Genomic DNA, 26,387 nt, shown 5'->3' on the forward strand with positions numbered 1-26,387 from the left:
TTACGAAATCTGAGCGATTTCTGCCCCTCCATTGACAGTCTACGTAACTAGCACTTTGACGCTTCAAAAAGTTCATAAAGAGATCATAAAACTAATCCATATAAATTGAGTGGTTAAGTCCAAATTTTCTGAAGTGACACGATGATGAACAGATTTAATTTTGTTTTTTTTATTTACATATAAACACTGATCAGCGAACATAAACAGTAGCTCAACCGAACCTGCTTGACGCACAAGAACCTCTACGAATGAACACAAGAATGAACCTCATTGGTTCTTGCACATCAAGCGAACATGCTTGAGCTTCCGTTTACCATATCTGATGTGTGAGTTAATGAATGTTTATATGTGAATAAAAGCCTAAATTGAATCTGTTCAGCGTATAAAGCGATCGTGTCTCTTTGTACTAAACCGCTCAATTCATATGGATTAGTTTTACGATCTCTTTATGAACCTTTTAAAGCGTCAAAAATGGTAGTTGCGTAAACTGTCAATGGAGCGACAGAAATCGCTCAGATTTCATTAAAATATCTTCATTTGTTTTCCGAAGATGAACTAAAGTCTTACGTATTTAGGAACAACATAAGGATAAGGGTAAGTAATTAATGACAGAATTCGCATTTTTGGGTGAACTATCCCTTTAAATAACCAAGTGGGAATGCCATTTTTGAGTAATCTAATAAATGAAAACTTCACAAATGGAAGGTATTTCATCACATTTGATTATTTTGGATGCAAACTTAAGGATAAGATGATTCATATTCATGGCAAAACTGCTAAATAGACTTCATATGAACAGACTATCGCATTCTCACACCATTAAAGTACTGATAGTTATACTAACTAGTCTTTTTGCCCTGAAATAAGAATGCTTCCATACAAGATCCTGCTTGGCAAGCCAAATGGAGCTATAAAGATAGAGATTTCATATATCAAAGGATCAGTGGCATAAATCTGTTCTTACTTGTGAAAAGAGTCTGCAAACACATCAGAGACTGGCTTTTAATAGAAGGCAAACCAGGACTTGGATAATTACTGTACCATTTCTTTTCTAGACATGATTGTTAAAAAAAAAAGAACATTATGAATTTATGTCGAGGATTCAATACTTTATCTGTCTGTGTTCATTCTTTTCAAGTAAATCACGTTACCAGCAAAATTAGCGATGCAATCCTATCTTCAATTATTAATAAAATACGAAACGTTTTGAAAGAAGAGTGCCACTGTGGTAAGTTTGGCCACCACTGACACAAATGTGCAGTTGCTCAGAAACAAATTACAGGTAATGTTGCTGTGCGTGTGTGTGATGCCAAAACATCGAAATTAAGACAGAGTGACAGATCTGTTATTCACAGTGAGACGCTGACTGAAGCACATTCAAATGTGCCATTCGCACCTCATCGCATTTCAGTCTGGTGATGAGTGATGCTCATGCTGTCAATAATCTGACAAAAAAAACAAAAAAAAAAAAACAATGAAATGCAGACACACGTTTGCACCCTTACCATTTCAAATGTGTTATAGTCAGACTGGTTGTTACAGTGATAAAAATATCATAGGGTTTTATATAACCATACAGTGCCGCTGTATCCAAGCATCAAAATGGTGATGCCTTGTTATTCTACAAAAAGTAGTGTTGTAAATAATATATATATATATATATATATATATATATATATATATATAAATACTTAAATCAAAAATTTGAATAACTGAAGCATTTCCCCACGCTTTACTATTCATGACAAATAATGGTCTTCTAATTTATAACACAATAGTGATATTTTGTCTACACTTTCCTCCATAATAATAATAATAATAATAATAATAACTAAAATAATTAGTAATAATATTTTATTAATAATTAATAATAATATTTATAACAAATAATGAATACTTATTATATCATATATATAAACATACACACACACACTATCTATATGAAACATCTTATTGTACTTATACATACCTGATATACCACCCCAAACTTGTCTGGAATCAACACATGAATGTCTTATTTATAGTCTATCTATATGAAACTGGAACAGCAGAAAGGTATCATGACAACCCTGATAAATTTGCTAAATCAGGACTCCATGCAGGGAGTTTCCAGGGGGCAAACTGCTCATCTAAATGTGGTACCAAATTCATAGCGAGCATCCTCAGAGTCATTAGTGAATCTCTCTTAGTCCAGTCAGAGTGCGTAATATTAATGAAAGCTGTGCTAGAGACCTCTCCACTTTAATCATCCTCATCTCTCTCGCTCTTTATCACTCTCCGGTGACCTTTTCAATCAATTAAAGCTTTAAGGCTGACCTGATCAGTGTGAACAAGAGTAGAACAAGCTGTCCACGAGTCCATGAGGTGGGAGAGCTGAGAGCTCACAGCTGCAGCCGGTGCAATCACCACCTGAGAGGAAGCTCTCTCTCTCTCTCTCTCTCTATATATATATATATATATATAAGTTTGAGATTTGTGCGATTTTTTTTTTTTTTTTGAAAGAAGTCTCAAATGCTCACCAAGGCTGCATTTTTTTTTTTTATCAAAAAAAGTAAAAACAGTAATATTGTGAAATATTATTACAGTTTAGAATAACTGTTTTATATTTGAATATATTTTAAAAAGTCTAACTTATTCCTGTAATCAAAACTGATATTGTCTTTAATCTTCAGTGTCATGATCCTTCAGAAAACGTTCTATGCTGATTTGCTGGTCAAGAAATATTTCTTATTATTATCAATGTGGATTCTTTAAATGAATAGAAAGTTCATAGGAGCAGCATTATTTTAAATAGAAATCTTTTATAACATTATAAATGTCACTTTTGACAATTCAATTTAATCCATCTTTACTAAACATCAATGTCTTTCAAAAAAAATCTGAGTGTTAAAGAGGACCTTTCACAAGATGTAATATAAGTCTCTGGTGTCCCCAGAATGTGTCTGTGAAGTTTCAGCTCAAAATACCCCACAGATCATTTATTATAGCTTGCTCAAATTTGGGTGTGAGCAAAAACACGCTGTTTTTGTGTGTGTCCCTTTAAATGCAAATGAGCTGCTGCTCCCAGCCCCCTTTCCAGAAGAGGGCGGAGCTTTAACAGCTCGCGCTTCGGTTGCTCAACAACAACAAAGCTGGAGAATCTCACGCAGCCAAAATGACGATTGTCAGTAACAGTGTTCAGCCTTACATTGTTCAAACCGGAGTCGGACACTGATGGAGAGACTCAGGAAGAAGTTACAACTTTTAGAATGAAACTGGATGTTTCTGAATGGTTAGTGGATAAATTTATGTAGTTGCTGTGGAGTTGATTCAACTCATCGACTAGCATGTGCCATCATGTAAATCGTTTGTGAAGCAGTCCGGCGTAAAATGACGGCATGACAACAACACTCAACTACAACAACTCTTCCTCTTCTCTAAAGCAGCCCAACATGGCCTCACCCCCTTTGTTGCGTGTTCTCGAGTGCAGGGTTTATGTAAATTTTAGGGTTTGTGATGTCACTAACCCAGGAAGAAGCTCGTTGTAGTCCCTACCAGCCGTTTGTTGTAGTCCTTAAAAAGCTATTTCTGTAAAAGAAAATATCTCCTTTTGCATTGAACTTTTGAGCATCGTAACTTTGCAGATGTTGTTTATGATCAAACAGTAACATTACACACTAACTAAAGTTAAAAAAGTGAAATCATAATCAAGGACTCCTTTAAATATTTAGGAGGGACCATTTGATTGATTCTATTTTGAGCTGATAAAAGCAAAAGATAATGAAAAATATAAACCCATGTCATGTTTTAAAGAGCAAGTGGGAGCTGGTTAAACATCTACTAATATAATAAAATATCTTGCTTGTTAAAAATGTTAATGTCGACACACATTTTGTCTGCAGAACGGCATCTAACCAGTTTGACCCCCTGGATCGGCCCACTACTGCTCTGAGATAAGTTTGTAATTAGGAAAATTAGCAGGATTTCTCAAGAGAGACACAGGGAGAGAGAGAAATGTGAAGATTTATCAGTGAAGGTGTTTATCAGAGTTCTCAGAAAACTCCAAATTAATCTCCAAAGTGTTATCTCTTTGCCCAAGCAGTGAAGACACTTCTTATGTAAATCATGACCTACTAATGCTGCTGTTATCAGACATAATGTAATTTGCATAATTGTCCCCTCATTCAGCAGCCCGGCTTGTTTAAATGTTGACCTTTGGCTTTTGGTGGTCACACCTTGTATAAGTCATGAAAACTCCATGAGTGGCATTTGCATAACACAAACTCGAAACTCCATCCACGTATCTAAGTCAGAGACAGACTTAAACTTCCAATCAAAAGTTTGGTCACTAAGAGCTGATGAATGTTTATATGTGAATAAAAGCCTAAATCAAATCTGTTTATTATATAAAGTGATCAAGTCTCATCAGAAAATTTTGACTAAACCACTCAATTTATATGGATTAGTTTTACACTCTCTTTATGGACGCTTTTAGATTTCATCAAAAAGATCTTCATTTGTGTTCCGAAGATGAACGAAAGTCTTATGGGTTTGGAACGACATGGGGGTGAGTAAATGATTACTGAATTTTCATTTTTGGGTGAACTAGCCTTTTAATTTCGTTAAAACATCTACTGACCCCAAACTTTCGAGCAACAATGTAAATAGTTATATTCTATTGTTTTCATATGTATTGTATTCTATATAATGATGCTGCAAATTTGTCTCAATCTTGTACGTTTTCAGATTTGATATTTCCAGTTTTGTTTCTTTTCATTTTTATCACTGCAGAACAACAAAGTTATGAACCCCCATCACTGATCGGTATCCTCTTTTACAAGTGTACTAAGCATGTCGATTTTTAGGTAAAGAGTAGAAAAACACATCTTTAGATGTGAGCCAAAAAAACAACTTCACCCACATCAGTAAAAAGGCATCTATAGACACCATAAGCTTTGGGAATTTGGCAGACAACACATAAGTTCAACTTACTGTGCAACATCTCGACATAAACACCTCTGACACAAACACACACACATAGAAAAGTCACCTTCATTTTGATATTGTAATATAAAACTTTTCATACTTTAATATACGATTTTTGTCATACAATACTATTCCTCTATCATTTATTTTAGGGGAAAAATTGGTTTGGCAACAATGGAGTCACATTCAGGGCATCAGTTGAAAGTCTAATCTCTCAGCACAGATGTGTAGGACTCCTGTAATTCAGGCATTTGAAGATTGCTCAAAGCCGCCTCCATTGGCATTAAAGGGCTCCCCCCGCAGCACTGGCACTAACAGAGAGCATGATAAGTCCAAATAAGAAGCTAAACTCAACTCATGCACATTCATTTAATGGCAACATCTGCTTTGAAAAACATGCATCCATTGCAACTGCCATCAGCATCCACAGACTCCTCACTGGCTCTATTTGGCTCTACGTAGGAAGCATCATATGCATGATCCCGTCATGAAGTTTGATCCAAATGGTAGGCAGCATAATTATTCTAAAATACCTTCTGTTTGGCTTAATTCAAAGGTAGCATCACATGAAAAGCATGTCATCTAAGATGGGGGAAAATGCATTTCAGTTGGCAGACAAAGCAAGAAAATTGGTTTGATGTACAGTATATATACATATAATTTATTCAATACCAAAATGTGTTAATTAAATTCAGCTAAATATAATTTAAAAAGGACTATTTTACCCTATATTGAAATGTGCTATGTATTTTTATTTATCATAAAAATACATTTAAAAAATACTGTTGAAATCTCTCTTTTTTCACATATTTATAGCACTTTATACAATACAAATAAGTCAAAGCAGCTTCACTAACATACATAAATGGACATACATAAATCCCGTAGCAGATCTAGGCAGGTGGAGCTGGCGGAGGTGGAGGGGTTCAGAGGAACTCTGCTAGCGTGCTGCAGGACTAGCTTAATGTTACAGCAATCAGCTTGTGCCAGGCAGTAATGATATGATTGCTTGCAGACTGCATGTAAAAGACCTATCAGCCTGTGCCTTCTAGAGTTTCATGACTGAACTAGATATATTTATGTTGCACAAACTTGCTGCCTATATGAAAAATATGTCACTTATGAGGTTCCGTTTCAGTTAAGATGCTGACTTAAAAGTCAGCTGGCCACAGCAAGATATCAGCCATTGCAAGAAAAGAGCACTATTTGTGTCTGTAGCATCTAATAAAGTGCACTAAACACAAACATCTGCAATACACGTTTTGCAAGCTTAAATATATGGATTCAAAATGCATGATAAACTAAAAAATTAAAAATGTGTAACATAAAATATTCTATTTTATAAATATTTTATATATATATATATATATTTTTTTTTTTTTTTTTTTTTTTACATGTACATATAGCCATATAGACATTCAAAAATATCAACATTTTAAATATTTAATCATTCACACAAAAAGTATATAAAAAAAACTTACATGTTAATTAAAACAGGATCATTTATTCTGATAATTGTGGCACTTAAATACAGTGTTGAGAAGGTGCAATCTGTGATTAGCCTAATTTATATAGAAAGGAGTGATAAAATCTCACTGTGCAACAGTATTTCCAATCATTTAGCTGTTAAACTAGATTGTGGGTTAATTAATAAGACTGTCAACTGAACTCGCTCTATTCTGTTTTACATTAGTTAGTTACAATCCTTTAAACACAGCATCCAGAGAGAGCTATACACCTCCATTATCTTCCCTTACACAAACTGTACAACAATAATTCCTACCTTAAGAATTAGATTGCAATCAGAAAGAATTACAATGTCAATTACTACTCAAATGCAGTGGGGCTGATGCTCCGTAGACCAGACATGAAGAGTGATCCAGTTACCATGGCATCAGACAAACATGCATATACATCGTTAGAGCTAAATTAAAAGCCCTTTGGTGTTTGCTGGCCTGCTTGCTTTAATGTTGCTTTTGAGGCCTGGCTAAAAGGAAGTAATTCCAGGGGAGGATTCCTGTCATCCATATGGGGCATGCTGACAACCGCAGCCGAATTTCCTATTGATTCATGGCAGAGAATTCATCCCTCACACCCACATACAAAACTGGAGGTGAAAAATACATACATTTGCTCATAAAATATATAGATCTGCACTCAGACTCATGTACACACTCTTATTGACACGCACGCATGGTTTTTCACCTCAGGCAATCCACAAGCAGTCGGGACTGAACAAGTTCACTGAACAACAGAGGAAGGAAACAGTTAATCAATATGCATGAAGGAAAAGAAATAGACAGAGAGAAAAAGAGAAAAAGACAGACTGGAAAATAAAAAGGATATGCTCTGTCTATTTCCCCAAATGAACGGCCGTACTTCTCCTTTCAGTTCAGTAATTATGCACTGACCCTTGATTTAAACCCGTCCACTTCAGCAAAGTGAAACTCTTACTTTTTGAAGAGAAATGGGAACGTCACTGTAAGAACAACACCTAAACAAACTCAGCAAGAAGACAGGTGCTCAAGCAGCAACATTTCTTGTAATTGCTTGGGGATGTCCAAACCAACAACCATAAAACCCTCACATTTCCTCTCAAATCGAATAAGTCTGCATCAAAGCACCATACGCAAACACACTAAATTATTTTCACCAGAATGCACCGTAAAACCTTTCTTTTCATGCGTGCTGAGTTGAAAGTGAAGGAATAAGCAGACTTGCAGACTATTTCTGACAACCCAGGACTAAAAAACTATGACATTTGCATAACCGAAGGCATTTGCAATTACAATTCACCAATTAGGACATCAGAAGCTTTGAGATAAAGCAGGCCCTCATTATGAACCCAAGAATCATACCAAGTGGGTCAGACAAAACAACACAAAGCAGGTTGTTTTAAACCTGAGCCAGAAGAGAAAGCTGAATAGTTTGATAAAGACAGTTTAGTGCACACCAAACAGGAACCGAGTTTGGTTTGCACTAAATATTTAGTATATTAATCAACAAAAAATATTAATAAAGAAAAATAAATCAACAGTCAAGCTACTAACAAAAAGCATCATTTAAATTTTCAGAAACAAAACAAGTTACTGCCCTTACAAGTGAGTCATTGAATCATTCGCTCATCCGATTCAGTCAACAACACTGATTCCTTTAGGAACTAAACAACTGACTATCTTTATGAATGAGTCACTGAATCGTTCAAACACAGTGTGATATAACTGTCACAACGGTTTGTGAATCATTCAAGATCATTAAAGATGTAGTAATATGTCCCAAAACAGTCAAAAGTATGTACTTTTTCTTCACAAAAAGAGTACATACTTTGGTAACACTTTAGAATACTGATCCTTCATTCATGAATAACTACACAGGAACAAATGAGTAATGCATTATTAACACTCTAGTAACTATTATTAACTAACGAGAAACTCTGATTAATGAATTAATAAGTAATAGTGCTCAGTTGAATGTGGTAGTTCACTATTAGCTAATCAGTAACTACTATTGTAAACTTTTGAGGTTTTTGTACAGTTTTGTAGAGTAATTCCTTCTGATGTATTTGGTAACACTTAAGAAATTACTAGTGGGTTACCATGACCTTCACTTTAGAACACTGATCCAAATAAGTAGTAGTTCCTTTAGAATTATGTAGTAACTCTTGAGTTATTACTATTCAATACTTTACAAAAACCTCAAAAGTTTACAATGACTTCAGTATTTACTAGAGAGTTATCATGTTTCTCACTTTAGAATACTGATCCAAATTTTTAGGAATTCCTTCTGAAGGATTGGGTAATACTTCAGTCATTACTAGTTGGTTACCATGATCTTCAGTTTAGAATTAATTATACATTATGCATTATTCACATTAATTATGAACCTGTATATAGTAGTTCTTAGTAGTTAGGAGGTATGAAAGAAAAGGTAGTTACTGATTAGCTAATAGTGAACTACCACCTTCAACTGAGCACTATTACTTACTAATTCATTAATCAGAGTTTCTTGTTAGTTAATAGTAGTTACTAGAGTGTTAATAATGCATTACTCATTTGTTCCTGTGTAGTTATTCATTAATGAAGGATTCTAAAGTGTTACCAAAGTATGTACTCTTTCTGTGAAGAAAAAGTACATACTTTTGACTGTTTTGGGACATATTACTACATCTTTAATGATCTTGAATGATTCACAAACCGTTGTGACATTTATATCACGCCACGTTACTGGAAAAACTTCACTTTTTTGGAAACAGCTGAGCTGCTATCACTGCAAAATGTAATTAAATGTAGTTCCAAACGCAGGTTCGGGAGGAGCCTAAACATTCAGTCCTGTCAATCATCATTACGAGCGTATATAAGCAGCAGTCACTGCGTCATCCCAGCGACAATTCTTCCAGCAGTTATAGGGGGGTTTAACTTGGAGCTCAAGCCGAGCCTCGGGTTCGAGCCTCCTTTGAGGACAGCAAGCCAAGTTTGTATTTACCATTAACCATTCAGACTGAATGGGCAGGCGAACTTGTGAAATTAAAAAGTTGTTACTTTTAGTTAGTTAATTCCCAAAACTGCTGCTAGGATAGGATCCTTTGGGACAGGGACGTTTGATAGGCGACCGCTGGGGATTTTTTATCATGAGCACAAGGACACTAATAAAAGCATTTTCTGTTGTTCTCCTACCTGCATGAGGTGTCATCAGAAACGGAAGCTTGATGGGTGAGAGCGAGAGCAGGTGGAGAGGGTGAGCGGAAGAGACAGATGGTCCCTGTGTCACGTCAGAATCCATCGCCATCATGGCTGCTGCTGCCAGAGCGATCCGTTTAGAACTTCCTACTCGCTTAATAGCCACGGGACAACCTGAAAAGAAAAACAAAGATTGATAAAAGAAGTGCATTACTGTGGTTTGCAGCATAACACCTGGGATATAACACTGTATTTTTTTGCTGGCCATTTTCTAACAAAATGTGCTCATAAATGTTTATTTTAATGGTTGCACTTGAACCGGGATGGGAAAATGGTCCCAGTAATTCAGTAATGGATACGGATTTATTTATTTATTTCATCAAACTGTCTATTTAAAGTCATCATGAAACTAAAATTACAATTCTTATTTTGTTTGAGTATACCCGTTTGAGTTTTCGAAGCATTTGTTTGAGTTTCACTTGGATATAAGTCACAATAGAGGAAAAAAGACGATTGCAACTTCCATTTAATGCTGATTTTAAATGCATGATGTTTTAGAGATGTTATTTTTATGTATTATATGGCTTTAATCATTTATATGTGTAATCTGCCTGCATATAATTTCATACCAACAACATAGTAGTAGTCAACATGAAAACACATTTGCAATACATTTTAAGTTTGTTTCTTTTGATTGAATCATGAACAAAAGAATTACATGTTACTATAAGAAAGTAAATAGGGTCAATTTTTGACTTCAGAATCCACTGCATATGTAATATAAGAATGACAGTAAACACTCAAATAAATACAGATTCTCCTAATTTCATCATGTGCATCAATGGAGGTTTTAACATACAATATGTGTTTTCTTCCCACTAGATGTCGTGTGACGGCCTGTCTTTGTTCTGGCTGCCAAACGCTTCATGGGCTTTTGCCTTTGAGTTTCATCAAAGTGTTGAAAACCTTATCAAATCTGAACACAATACCGACCCTGACACACAAATATCTACTAAATGCGAGTGAGTGAACAAGCCAAACTCTATAACTGCACATTAGACACAGAAGAAGTAATGTGGTTTGTAAGTGAATTATGTGGAGTTATGACAACCATACAAGCAAAGTCAACTTCATCCACATTACATTTATGCTTTTGGCAAATGCTTTTTGCAGCAAATGAAAAAATGTAATGTGGATAAAGTTACAGGGAATCCACAGCCGTTGTATCAGTATGTGCGCTCGCTGGGAATCAAACCCATGCCTGGTGTAGCTCTACCAACTCCATATATCCTAATTTCCATAACATTTCATTCAAAATTATTTTCTACTACTTTAGTACATACTTCTGTACAGTGTGATTTTTTTAAAGAACTATACTGCAAAAAATATATATTTTTCAAAGTAAATAAAACAAAGATTATTAGAGTATGTTTTGCAAGAAAATCCTATTTCAGTCTTCTACTTCTACTTCAAAATTTCACGTTTAATACAATGTGATCCTTGCTGTTTGTAATTACTTGAGAAATCTACTAGCAATTTCTGAGCAAAAACTGTTTCTACACAATTATATTGTATTTTACATTATAATCAATGACTAAAAGTCAATAGTTTTGGATTTTATATTGAATATTCAAACTGCTAGCAAAGTTCACAAATAATTCAAAAGAAACAGCAAGTAACACACTGAATTAAAATGTAAAATTTTGAAGTAGAAAGACTGAAATAGTATTTTCTTGTGAAATGTACTTCATTAACCCTTATCGCGGATCTTTAGTGACCCGGGATCCCTCAATCAATTCATTATAAACAATATAATAAGAAAAAAAGAATAAAATTATTAAGCAATGCCTGTTTTCCCGTTATTTTTTCGTAAAAATGGATCTGCTGTCAGCGATCAAAATGTTGATTTTGAAGATGTTGAAAATGATAGTTCTGAGAATATGTTTGAGATCGCGAATATGAGCCAGATGCTGAATGTACTGGGAAATGAGCTCTGATGAGGACAGTGATGATAGTATAAAACATCTGCTCAATCTGAACCCTTCTAAGCTCCAAAAGGTAACAATAATAATAAGGTATCTTGTTCTTCTGTAATTGTTACTCTAATATCAGAAGAGTTTTATATTATCGCGACAGGTAGAGATCCATCAGTGTTAGATATAGATGGCTAAAACTAAAGACCCAAATATGTAATAATGATTGGCAAAACATTCATGCATTTAAGGGTTAATCATTTTTACGGTGTATACGCCTTGTTGTTTTTCATGATTTCTACAATATTTTTGGCTCACATTAAGTTTTCAGGGTGATTTGCTTTTGTTCATGGTTTATAATGCTTTACTGCAGATCTTTTTGAAATGCCTAGCCAAAGTGGACAGTCATTGTTGTGCTCTACAACACACCAAACCATGATGAAGATCCATTATTAGTCACCTGGATGAGCTAACACACACATGCTCGTCTCATCTCCACCGTTTTCATCGCCTGCCTCCACTGAGCGAGAGAAATGCTTTTTAACGAAACCTTGAAGAGGTCTTTGGAGTGAGCAGGCGGGGTGTTTCTTCCACGCTGAGCAGCTGAAACACTTTATCTAATGGTACTGAGTGGGCGGATCAGAGCCAACCAGAGCAGTTAGCATGCACATGTACCGCACTGGAAATCAGGCCACCGGGGAATATATCATATGGAGCCGTTCCAGCACATCCACTCTCCCATACTGCGAGAACGTTTTAGAAGGCGGGAAAACAGAGGGTTGGTGGGGAAGGAATACTCTGTCATCTGACAGCTGAAGCAAAGGGTATGGGGACTGTGGATTAAACTCTACTAACCTTTTAGCTTGATGGTAATGATAAATGTGTCTCTAACTGCTTGACTTAAATACCTAACCGCTGGAGATGAAGTGACAGGTGCACAGATCACATAAACAATGCATCGTTCATCAGGAAGCGCTCTCCGTGGACATGATGTGAAATAGAAACTGTGAATTATACATCCACTGGGGGCTTCTCTTGAGAGCCAGCCCAGCACACCATGTGACTTTGACAGAGGTAAATCCTCAAAAGCGACGCACTCAGAAAAAAGCACTCTTGATATAATATAAAAAAAAATCATCTTTCTTTATTTGGTCACTGGATGTTGCCTCTTGACAGGTTTAACAAAGAAGGAGAAACACGATAAATACTACGGTGGCCAAAGGCTGCAGGAATGAGGCCATTTTCCTGGTCTCCAGGGGAGCAATTATTGCTGTGCTCCTAAGAAGAGTCCTCAAAACAAGTCCTTACAGTTTATGCTTTCTCAAGTTACGTTTGAACCACAGCCAATGTTGGTTTTGACACCTCAGCCATGTCCCCCATGATAGTATACAGTATATCTCAGTGATTCTTCGAGTTATACAGTATGAACTGTCCCAGAAATGTTTCTTTTTGTTACAGAATGCTGCATTAAATCTAAAATGGAAACTTTTTACTAATTTGTTTTATGAGCATTTATCTTTTTTGATTTGATTGTTTCCTTTGTCCCAGATGCTTCAACAGAAGTAATATACTATAATATTTAAATAATAAATATTTTATATACTGTATATCATAAAAATATTAATTATTAAAAAATGATCATCAAAACAAAAAGTATTTTTTATTTCATTTTTTTGTGAATAAATATTTATAGGCATTTTTACATAAATTACATCTTTTCTTTAGTCACAAGCAACAATTTGGGCGCTAATAACATTTTATCAAAAGTTATAAAATTACAATTATAAAACGGATAGTTCCGGCCCTTGATTCTGATTGGTTGAGCCGCGTTCGAAGCTGTTGTAAAATTCCCGAAAACATACCGCATTACGTAAGTATCGATGCGCCACTGAGTGTGTATTTTGCTGCATCTGTCTTAGCAACCACTCAGCAATGTAAACAGGCCTATGTTTGTTCTCAATTGTTTTTGTTCACTGAAGTTTACTGCATTATGTAGAAGAGTATTGTGTGAGAGAGATCGAGTGACTGAGTGTATTACCTGCATTCAGATTTAGCATTTTCCTTCAGGTCAGTCCTATGATCGTAATAAAAAATCCGTTTGAATGTCCGCTGCGATTTTAACATTTAACGTTAATGGGTTTTCCCGTGCCTTGCTGACACTGACAGCGCTAGTCAAAGCATTCGTCATTTGCGTCTTGTTCTGTGTTCACAAGTTTCAATATAAAAGTCTTTGCGACTGACTGACTTGCTCATAAAGACAATCTTTACCGCCATCTAATGGCGTAACAAATGTAACTTCTGTTGCTGTTCACGGTCAGGGACTATTTTTTTCCAGCGGAGGGAAGCCTTTTAATGATTTTACTTCATGAAAGTTGCACTGATATATATTTTTGGCTTTAATATTTGTATTGTGTGATAAGCCTCCGCTCCGCGTCGTGCCTAACAACACCCCTTAGCTGAATTTACTGTAAACCACGGCTTCTTGGGGCTTATTGCTTTAATATAAGACAAGAAAAACATTAAAGGTCAAATTATGCAAATAGAGGCTTGTTTCCACCACAAACTTAAAAAAAAAAAAAAAAAAATTACAAAAGGTAGCTAATTGAAACTTTTTATCTCACAATTCTGACTTTTTTCTCACAATTGCACATTTATATTTTGCAATTATGAGAAAAAACGTCAGAATTGTGAGATATAAATTTGCAATTGCGAGACAAAAATGGCAGATACATATTTGTATTTACATACAAGTTTATACATATCTCACAAAAGACATTATTTCTCAGAAGTTTAAAAAAACTTCTAGAGTTTACAAAAAAGCTCATTTTAAAAAAAAAAAAAAAAAAAGATTATAAATGTTACATTGGCAGCTAACTAAAATAAATAATTTGAAGCTGAAGTACTAAAATAAAATACTAAAACTAAAATAAATTAAAGCTAAACAGATATATACCTAAAAATAATAAAAATGACAAAGGCACATAAACTAAAATTAAAAAGAAAACTAATTGAAAAATAAAAAATACTGAAAATATGAATATGTACTATATGTAAGTATATACATTCTCCGAAATAACACTGGGTGGAAATGACACTGCAGTAGACAGAATATATATATAAATAAAATATTGAGAGTGTAAAAAGTGTTTTAAGAAAACCTTTAAAACTTTTATTTTCTAAAAGTCCACAGGGTCAAAAGTGCCAATAGTTGCAGAAACACCCCTATATATGTGTGTGTTCACATCTGAGTGTGACATGTTTCTAGCAATCTCTCCCATCTCTCTCTGGGGGTCTTGTTTCAGAGAAATTGAGCAGAAAGATTCAGGCCAAGACAAGGGTAAATGTAGCGGGAGCCTTCAGCGCTGTGGAGCTGTCCATCCTGCTGCGGCGCTGAAAAGGCGAGTGATTGCACTTATGAAACTTTCGACCACTTATGTGTGCTTCAGACTACACTGCCATCATCTTGATCCAAAAAGAGGCTCTGTGTCAGAGTCTCTGTCTCTCTCACTATGCTGTCCTCCCACTGTTACCTCATTTACCTGGTTAACAAACCACCTACTTCATACCGTCTCCTTGAAAACAGCTTATTTTGTTGAATTATGTCATCAGCCTCCCCAGACTCCTCCTGTAACAAAGGCCAGATAATAACACTAAGCACCTTTTTTCAGGGTAAACATGGATTGAAAGTAACTGCCTGAAGAAGAGGCTTTCAACAGTAATTTATGAAGTTGTTGAGTTGAGTTGAGTAAGAAAGTTTGGCAGAAGCACAACAATTTTAGTAAACATGGTTTTGAAGTCAACATGACTTTCTTAAAGGAATAGTTCAACCAAACATCAAAATCTATTCACTCATTACATTCACTCCTTTACTCATGGGTTTCTCAAAAGCACTATAAAAGTGGCTCATACTTTTGATTTGGCATCCTTTAAAACTAACCCTTATTCATTGTAAATACATGGAAAAAGAACAATGAAATCTTTTCAACTTTTGTGATCCATGAAAAAAAGAAAGTTGTACAGGGTTCAAAATACACAAGGGTGAGAAAATAATGACCTTATGTTCATTTTTGGGTGAACTAATCCCTTTAATGGGTGTTCATGATCGCAATTTGCACAATTCATCCGCCCACGTTAGAAAAAAAAATGTTTGCCTTTAAATCTAATAGCATTCTCTGCCTCTGACATTACTTTAAATGAGCATTTTTCTCAAAAAAATAAAATCTGTGTTAATTTATCTCCCATTTACTGTACCATTAACTACATTTCTAATAACAGGAAATCTAATAACCATCATTTATCTATGCTCATAAGTAAAGCACTGTTTTCTCTGAGCTCTGACCATTTCATCAACTCTTTCTGTGTGTTTTAACATTTCCATCGACACAGAAGCTTAAAAATCCCTCCGATTTTTGATTTTCACACTAATGTGAATCAAGAACACCACATGACAAATAAATCAGCATAAATATTAGTTTATCAGTGCACGACAAAAGGCAGGAGAATGTTTTGGATCTTACCTTAAATCACTTTCATATTTTTCCAACCCAGTCTCTAGCTCATGCATACTGTAGCCTATCTATAGCACAAATTCAGTGATTTTTGGCACTGAGTTTGCTTTCTAGATATTTAAATTTGAAATCCAGGTAGGTTTAGGGGTTTTGGCTGAGGTAAAATGCATTGCTGGGATATGAACAGTTGCCAATATATATTGATTTGAAATTGTGTTGGTTGGTTGATGTCTTAATTGGGGGCAAAAGTATTGTAGCATGCTCTGCATTCACATTTTTAATCAATGAAAGTTATTGCATGGATTTTATGAATAACAAAAAAAGTGACTTATCGAATGTAAATACCAATTGACCCTGTGTTATGATAAAAATGTATCATAACACAGGGTCAAAGCTATGAACAAACTCAAAGATATGAACAAACGTTCTTCTAGTAACATTAATATAACGTTTGTTCAAAGTTGTCTGCTCTTTATTAATGTTCTCAAAATGTTATTTATACATCATTCATGGAGCGTTTTTTGGAGACGTTTTAGTTGGATGTTACTCTTAACATTTTTTTTTTTTTTTTTTTTTTTTTTTTTTTAATGTTACTACTACAGAAAATTCAGAAAACATTCAAAATAATGTTCATAATGTCTGCAAAATGATCAAATGGAATGTTCCCTTAAATGGTTAGTTCTCTCATAAATGAAGTTTCTGTCATTAATTACTCACCCTCATGTCGTTCCAAACCCGCAAGACCTTCATTCATCTCTAGAACACAAATTAAGATATTTTTGATGAAATCTGAGGTTTTTTTTTTTTTTTTAATCTCCCATAGAAAGCAACTTAATTACCACATTCAAGGTCCAGAAAAGTAGTAAAGACATCGCTAAAATAGTCCACATGACTACAGTGGTTCAAATTTAATGTTATGAAGCGACGAGAATACTTTTTGTGTGCAAAAACAAAACAAAAATAACGACTCAAAAGTGACAAAAATAACCCCCCAAAAGTGATAGTTTTAACATGCTATAAAATCTGTGGGGTATATTGAGCTAAAATTTCACATACACATTCTGGGGACATCAGAGACTATTACTATTACATCTTGTGAAATGGGACATAATAGGTCCCCTTTAAAGTTGAACCACTGTAGTCACGTTGACTATTTAACGATGTCTTTACCTCTTTTCTGGACCTTGAATGTGGTAATTTTGTTGCTTTCTGTGGGAGATTAAAAAAAAAAAAACTCAATTTCATCAAAAACATCTTAATTTGTGTTCCGAAGATGAACAAAGGTCTTAACCGGTTTGGAACAACATGAGGGTGAGTACTTAATGACAGAAATGTCACTTTTGGCCATAATCGGGCAGTTGGTAAGCGTTGGTCAAGCAAGTTTCTGCAGTGTGTTCTGCACATCGGCTTTAGTCGGACTTCTGTTGGCCGCTAGACCTTTGACGTCAGTTTGGTGTGTACCAGCCTTAAGAGAAAGACCAAAATAAACTCATATGCATCTTGCAGATGCCATCTCAATAATGTCTTGCAAATTAGGATCCAGCCTCTTAAGAAGACCTCAGATGACCAACACTTTTGAAGAGACAGCGCCAACTCCCGCAAGGATCAACACGCACATTCGCAAATTTCTATATATCCTAATTATTGTTAATATGTATTTCATTTTTCTGAGTTAGAAGCATTCCTGGGTCAACATATTTTGTTGATCCTGGAACAACGTTTCTGTCCGAAAATGTTGTCCTATCTCTACCCCTAAACCTAACCCTACCCAAAAAAATCAGAGGGAAACGAATGGTGAATAACACTGATGTAGAAGCACCTAACCCTGGTTGTAAGCCTAAACTTGACCTAAACTGTAAAGTTGTCCCTCAAATCTCATTAGTTGATTAGAATGTTGCTCCAGGATCAACAAAGATGTTGATCTATGAACAGGTTGCACTCTGTGAAATCAGATTCTGCAACAAGTATGCAATCAAAAGTCAAAACTCAAACACATCAAATATACATCAACAATTGTCCCATCTTTGTCTGTTTTTACTTCCAAGTCATTTTTAAGGGAAACATCTGCTGATATACTTCAAATAAACATTAAGAGCTCCATTATTTCTCTTGAGCTATTAAAAGAGCAATCTATGACCAATATAATTCCTGTGGGTTTGGCTGATGTGAAGTACGATTTGCCCAAATAGGGATTGCTTGAGACACTGCTCAACAGATTGTGCCCTTGAAAATGACCGAAAAACTCTTTTATAGACATTAACCCCCTGAAAGTCATTGTTTAATTCACACCCTGGAATACACAAATAAAAATGTGAAGTTCCACAGTGTATAATTAGTATTCACACACAGTCTGCAGTGAGAGTGTGTCAGACAAATCAATGTTTCTTATTTCAAATGTGGCAAGAATTCTGTTTGAACTAGCTCAAGTCATATGCGAAGGAGCGTGTGACTGTTGCACCGCAGTGGATTCTTCTAGCACAGCTAAAGTAAACAGAGTTTCTTTCTGTTCTTTACACATTTTGATGTGCTAGCGTGGATGCCATGTTATTGATTTCAGCCTTTATCTCTAATGAGATCAAACCATTTCTCAAATGTTCGGTCTTGGTTATGAATCTCATGGTGGCACAAAATAAAAGCATGACAAGTTCCATGTGGAGGTGTTTAAAGCCTCATTAAAGTTCCCATGAGAGCTTTGGCATGATCCATTCAAGGTGGGCCAAAACGCTTCAGTGCGCACTTCTAAATCGCCTGCTCAACTTTTAAACTCTATTTTCCAGAAGCTGCGTATTTCTTGACAAGGCAACCAGAGTGACTTTTCACGTTCCATTAGGTCCTGTCAATAAGACCAGGCTAAAATTCATGAAGATGAAAAATGAGATTTCAGAGTGGGTCTGTGAAGCAGAGGAATGGTGGGTTAAAGTAAAAATGACTTTTTGGCCTAGAAACCACACTGTAGAACCTGAAAATGCACACAACAGAATGAGCCCTTCTCAGGAAAGCCCTCAGGAAGCATTTCAATGCTTCCACCTATTAGATGATAAATGAATGACCCTGAGCGAGCTCAAATAAAGCCTGAACTAGTTTGGTTGCCTAAAACATTTATTTTGGAGGCATTTTTCCTTCTCCAACTATATATATATATATTCATAAATTGCTACAAAACTAACGTCACATTTGGACTGATTGCTTAGTTTTAATAAAAAAAATAAAAATAAATGTAAGCATATAAATATATATATATACATACACACACATACAGGGCTTGACATCAACACACATAGATTTCAGCAGTGGCGTGTAACGCAGTCACTCCTACAAGCCACTTTGGCGGGCTGAATTTTAATATATAATATTATTGCACGTATATAATATATAATTGCACGTATTATGCATAATTGTGCTCATTCCCGCAGATTTTGTGCTTACATCCAAAGTGCGTGCACATAAAGTCACCTCTCAGTACTAAATTGATTTCTTTTTCGCTGCTTATTGCACTTAAACAGTCAAATACGCATAAAATAATGTCAAAATGCCGGTCTTGTACAGTATTCACGTAAACACAGTCAGTTATGTTTTAAGTGAACATAAACATTTGAGAAAGAAAACGCATGTGTAACAGTATAATGGGTCCGTGTTTCTGGTCTTAAAGTGACAGCAGCCTAATAAACCTGCTGCCAAATTATGAGATAATATTAAAAATATCTATATGGCAGTTTTTCCCCATGGTATCAGTGTCAAATCATGGCCAGTGAAAATGCTTAGTAACTAAATGGTTAGTAACTTTGGAAAACCACTAGTGACAGTGGCTGGTGAGCAAAAAAGTTAATGTCAAGCCCTGTATATGCTGCAGCATTGCTATATAACAGCATTTATTTGAAATAAAACTCTTTTATAACATTATAAATGTATTTACTGTCACTTTGGATTGATTTAATGCATCCTTGCTGAATAAAAGTAGTATCTACTGACTTTTGAATAGTAGTGTATACAGTATATGCTGCTCATAAAAAATGAAAATTCATGATAGATCATTTACTGTTGATTTCTTTTATTTATGCTCATATATTAAATTTCATTGTTTCCACTGAGCTCTAACAATTTTATTAACTCTTTCCATCGACATAGAGGCTAAAATATCCCTCAGAGACAGCACACTGTTGTATTCCATAAACCATATAACTGCACTTATTGATTTTCACACTGATGCGAATCAAAAAGGATGAAAACATGACAAATAAATCAGCATAAAATATTGGTTTATCGGTATATGACATCCAGCAGGAGTAGTGTTATGGATCAATACCTATCTTACCTCAGAACAGATATGGGAACCTTCAAAAGGTGGAGTTTAATGGCCCTGAAGGATGAAACTGCACTGAAGATGGAAACGTATGTCTGAGCTATTACGCCTTTTTACTTTGTACTGAACATATTTCTTATTTCCTTTGGTTAGATGTAAACACTGTAGAGCACAGATTATTAACGATGGACCTGGAACGCATGGCTAGCGGCAGATTCTGTGCTGGGTAGATGAGGAATGCCCAAATACCCAGGAAATTATTTGCTTCAGATATTGATTTGCTCTGTTTTCATTATGCCACAACTGTATGTTCACATTTCCAGGCTTGTACCTTCAACAATAATTTTCCAAACATACCCTCTTTTCAATGCTTTTTTTTTTTTTTTGGTCTTGCATTATGGAAAAAATAATTTGTATTAAATTATGTTTCTAGCCACCCAAATTGATTTTGTGCATCATTTCAAAATGTCAAACTGAAGTTCATAAAACATAAGTAACTGTATCATTTTAACTGTTGCCATAAGAGGAGCTAAAGAGCACATTTTTCTCTTCTACATTTGTACATTACATTTACATTTATGCATTCGGCAGATTCTTTTATTTTAACTTACATTGAATTGGGAATTGAACCCATGACCTTGGTGTTGCTAGCACCATGTTATACAGTTTGAGCTACTGGAATGTACAATACTCTACAGCCAAACAAATAAATTGTGAGATGAAAAATCTGCAATTTGTCTCTTTCAGGTGAATTTTCAGGTGAAAAATTTTGATAATTATCTCTTTCAGGTACATTTTCAGGTGAAAAATCCACCAATTGTCTCTTTCAGTTGAATTTTCAGGTGAAAAATGTGCCAATTTTTTTTAGGTACATTTTCAGATGAAAAATGTGCCAATTGTCTCTTTTGGTTGATTTTTCAGGTGAAAATGGGCCAATTGTCTCTTTCAGGTAAATTTTCAAGTGAAAAAAATGTTATAATTATCTCTTTCAGGTACATTTTCAAGTGAAAAATCCACCAATTATCTCTTTCAGTTGAATTTTCAGGTGAAAAATGTGCCAACTGTCTCTTTCAGGTACATTTTCAGGTGAAAAATCCACCAATTGTCTCTTTTGTTTGATTTTTCAGGTGAAAATGTGCCATTTGTCTCTTTCAGGTAAACTGTCCAGTGAAGAATTTGCCAATTCTCTTTCAGGTGAAAAATCTGCCAATTGTCTCTTTCAGCAGAAAAGCAATTTTAGTTTTCATGTTTATAGCTGAATAATACCAGAATATACAGTTCTGCTTGTGGATATCTATTTCAGCTATATCAGAATATGTTGAGATAGTCCTCAACATATTCTCAACACAAGATCCAGGGGGCGGATCTAGATCCAACTCCTCCCATTTTACATATCCCTAAACCTACTCGTCTCCGCCCCCTGGATCTGGATCCAACTCCTCCCACTTTACGTCTCCCTTAACCTACCCGTCTCCGCCCCCTGGATCTCGTGTGTTCTGCAGTGAGGGGCTACTGAATATCTTTGCAAGATTTGATCCCACTAACCTTTAAAACTTGTGATTAGTTCTTCAAAAACGTTAATGTCAACCTAGTACCAGACAGCAGATTGGAACTTTTGGATTGTAGCTGCCAGTTTTGTGTGCAATGTGCATAAGAAAGTCAGTTAAAGAACTGTGGGAGTGACATGTGAGGCTAAGACTGTAGTTGCAGGCTTATTAAAATCGAGAAAGTTGAGGAAAACACCATAGTATGACAGACATCAGCACTATGAGAGAAAAAAACAGTCTTACAACACAAAAGGCAAATGCTGGGCGCACCACATCAATTTATCACGAAAACAGCCCTAATAAAATACGCTGTTACCTGAGGGAAAAGCTCTTAAACTGGTGCTGACCTGTGTGGATGTGTTTGCAGACGTCGAGAACTTCCTTTTCCCTGCGGTAAGGAAGTGTGACTGCGAGGACACAAATTGGACTTCCTCACAGTGTTCGATTTTGAGAACGCCGCACACCCTCTGGCACCAATTACTGCCTAGGCTAACGCTCATCAACGGCTCGAGCCTGTGAGGATGACTTTGTAAGAACAACTCTCAATACCACTCCAGAGCTGATTCCCGGACACAGACTTCTGAAGTTCAATTTTTCCCCAAAGCTTTGTTGTGCTGAGAGTGAATAACTATCGCTTTGTAACTGACGCAGAGGTGTGTTCAAAAAAATGGTTTGATCCTTTCACCTTTATGTCGAGCTAGGCTCATCAAAGGTGAAGACAAAGATCAAGTAGATTTTGTAATTCTCCAGATCAAAGATCAACTTTCTAATTCTCAGGCAATTTGCCTGTGGCCTAGAGAAACAGACAGGCAACAGACGGGGTGAATGCTTATTTTATGCCCCAAAAGAGTTGTAAAAGGAAAGTTTTGCATGTTTAAAGAACAGTTTTGAGTTGCCAACATCACTTCTGATGCTCCTTTTAAACTCCATGTAGATGGCCTATTCCTGAATGTACCAGAGAACTTTCCATTCCATAAAATATTTAAGTTGTTTCCTCATTCATGACCTTCACAGCTGCATGCAAGAACGTAATATTAATCATAAATATCACTATATATATATATATATACACCAATTTTTAACCCAGTAGGCACGGAGCTAAATAAGATGCTCAGGATACATCACAAAAACATCAGTCAAAACAAATGGTTTTGCATCTATACATGCATGAGAAACAAGTAATTTTCTCCCATCTCAACATTTTTCAGCCACAGAAACAGACTGCTTTGTTTTTTTTTTGGTTATGGGGTGTAGAGATATGATTTTGGGGTTATGAAGCGTACAGAGGCAACCACGAACCGTAGAAGTGTTTGACAGATGGCAGCAGACTTCACTTCCACACCCACATCTGTTATTTTCATCACAATATTTGTCACCTCAATTCCACAAAAACCTCAATGGGTTAGCAAAAGCACAGTCTGCAAGGCTGAAGCTTGACAACCTGCTCACGTGTAGAGATTCGTAATTTTTTGTCTGCCATGTTGTTGCCGATATGGTGCGCACTTAAAGCAACAGTTCAGCCAAAATTAAAATATACTGTTATACTTTTCTGTGGAAACACAATAGGAGACTTTACAATTTGAAAGAATGTATAGCGTCCATGACTCACTTCCTTCTAGGCAACATATACTGTATATACAGAGTCTCTCTCATACTGTCAGAATAAACGCTCGAATAGCCTCTGCTTGCCTTTGAACTAGAAATAGAACAATCTACAGAATAAGGGATATTGGACATAGTTGGGTGGACTGAACACATACATACTACTCAGTAGTTCTGTTCCCTAAATAAACTCCCTACCGACTGCAGTTTAAGGCATTAAAGTCACTCCCACAGCACTAAGGTAAAATTGATGTACAACTTTTTAACCACTAAGAAAACTTACTGTTAATTTAATTACAGTCCAAATGGCAAGACAAACATAAGCTGCAACAAGATGAACTGAAGGATACCAGGGAGTTTTACATTCACATTTACAATATGTTCAGAATGTCTATTAGCTTTATTAACGCTTTTCAAACCTTCACTCTATTCTAAAGCACACTTGAAGTGTTAAACATGTAAAAGAGTAGCAGAAAAGGTCATTTTTTTACCATCAGTTCAGACTCGGAGAGCTTGTGCAGGATCTGTGCTGCTAAAATATTCCATTCACTTCCACTCATTACAGACTTTGCGGTCTGAAAGACAGAAAACCCTTAACAGGAGTGAACTTTTCATCTCTCAAGGACTAATCTTTGAACGGCACATGAGTGCATCTGCAATCTAATTCATCACTACTTACCTGAAAGCATCTGCAGCTAAAGACTTATGATCAGGGAAGAGCACAGGTGTAGCACACTGACTCTCTGCTGGAGGGCAAGAGCGTTTGGAATTAAATGCAGAACTTTATATGATACACCTCTCAGCTGTATCTGAGAGGTACCCTGGCCTGTTTTCAATTTAACTTGTTCACTGTGGGTAAATTTAACTTTGGAGAATATTTTATGGGGTCACTTCATGCGTTTTGATCAATTGGATTGCTGGGTGTGCAGATTTCACATTTTGCCACATATACTGTATGTGTCTCCACAAAATGTATCTGATCTACTATTCCCACGCTATTGCTAGCTCATGTTTGGATCGCGGCGCTATGAAAAATTCTGTATGCTGATGTTTTTTGGCAAGGAGCAAAGTTTATGTAGCCTACGTGGCGTAAACGTCCTGTAAGCTATAACAATCTGGTTTACAATCCAAAGGGAGATATTTTGCTTTACAGAAATAGCTTTTTAAGGACAGCAACAAACGGCTGGTAGGGACTACAACGAGCTTCTTCCTGGGTTAGTGACATCACAAACCCTAAAATTTACATAAACCCTGCCCCCGAGAACATGCAACAAAGGGGGTGAGGCCATGCTGGGCTGCTTTAGAGAAGAGGAAGAGTTGTTGTAGTAGAGTGTTGTTGCCATGCCGTCATTTTACTGCTTCACAAACGGATCAATTCAACGTTGGATTTGCACAAAAGATTAACATGATGGCACATGCTAGTCAATGAGTTGAATCAACTCCACAGCAACTACATAAATTTATCCACTAACCATTCAGAAACGTCCAGATGCGTTTTAGAAGTTGTAACTTCTTCCTGAGTCTTTCCATCAGTGTCCGACTCCGGTTTAAACAATGTAAGGCTGAACACCGTTACTGACAATCCTCATTTTGGCTGCGTGAGATTCTCCAGCTTTGTTTTTGTTGAGCAACCGAAGCGTGAGCTGTTAAAGCTCCGCCCTCTTCTGGAAAGGGGGCCGGGAGCAGCAGCTCATTTGCATTTAAAGGGACAAACACAAAAATGGCATGTGTTTGCTCAAACCCAAAAAGGGGGAAATTTGACAAGCTATAATAAATGATCTGTGGGGTATTTTGAGCTGAAACTTCACAGACACATTCTGGGGACACTAGAGACTTATATTACATCTTGTAAAAGGGGCATTATAGGTCCCCTTTAACACATTCAAGTGAATCACACAATACTGTCACATGTAGGGGGTTTTCAACCCATTAAGGGGGCGCGAGTACCTGTCCACTAACGAACTTCACTGCCATCTTCCATATTCAAAGAACTGCCGGCATGTGAAATCTTTGGAATGATGTCCATCAGTGCAGAATTGTAACAAATGTCGATCTAGAGTGACGTGAAAGTCACAGGAATTCCAATGTCTCTTCAGACTGAGGTCGCATTGCAAAATATCTTACTTGGATCGCATCTAGGACCACATATGGAAGTGTCCTAAATCAGAATCGAAAAGATCAGATTCAATGTGATTTGTGCTGTTCACACCGTTATAAAATAATCAGATCTGAGTCACATATGAGCAACAACAACAACAACAAAATTGGATTTGGGCCACTATTGCCTGCAGTGTGAACATTAGATAAACGTAGGGGGACGGATGTCCTAAAAGGCTGAAAACCCCTGCCCAACACCAAAAGATAGCACCATGACTTAACAAGAACATCTTGTGTTTTTATGCCAGTTATGGCAAAAACAAGTCGAATGTCTGACTTCAAGCATCGTTTCAGTCATTATTTTCAAGGGCATTCTTCTGAGCTGTCTGGAATGTAGCATTAATGAATAGCTTTGCTGAAAAGTTACACAACTTAAATGCATAGATGCTACAAACTGTTTGGTAAAAATGCAGAAATCTGTATGATAATACTTAAAGTTTTAAAACATTGTTAAAAAATGCTAGATGAACTTCAAGTTGCTGTCCTCATGTAAACTCACTGTCAGTCCAAGGCTCTTTATTTCCATTCTGTTCATTTTCTTGCCCTTGTGTAAATAGATGTTTTAAATAATGTGTAATTTTTACACACAAAATAATTTTTCACAAAATTCTGCTATGCACAAAAAAATCTGCACTCTGGAAATATTTAAAAAAAAAAAA

General features: G+C 36.0%; 1 protein-coding gene across 1 annotated transcript in view; it reads right to left on the bottom strand.

The window, feature by feature from the left end:
* The window catches only part of tcerg1l (transcription elongation regulator 1 like), a 94,466-nt gene that overhangs the window by 59,169 nt on the left and 8,910 nt on the right, over window positions 1-26,387 (bottom strand). The window contains exon 5 of the mRNA XM_051915416.1: window positions 9,639-9,815. Coding sequence (XP_051771376.1) covers window positions 9,639-9,815 — 177 coding nt within the window. The remainder of the gene's footprint in view (window positions 1-9,638; window positions 9,816-26,387) is intronic.

The sequence above is a fragment of the Ctenopharyngodon idella genome, chromosome 12 (genome assembly GCF_019924925.1).
Source record: "Ctenopharyngodon idella isolate HZGC_01 chromosome 12, HZGC01, whole genome shotgun sequence".
Taxonomy (NCBI): domain Eukaryota; kingdom Metazoa; phylum Chordata; class Actinopteri; order Cypriniformes; family Xenocyprididae; genus Ctenopharyngodon; species Ctenopharyngodon idella.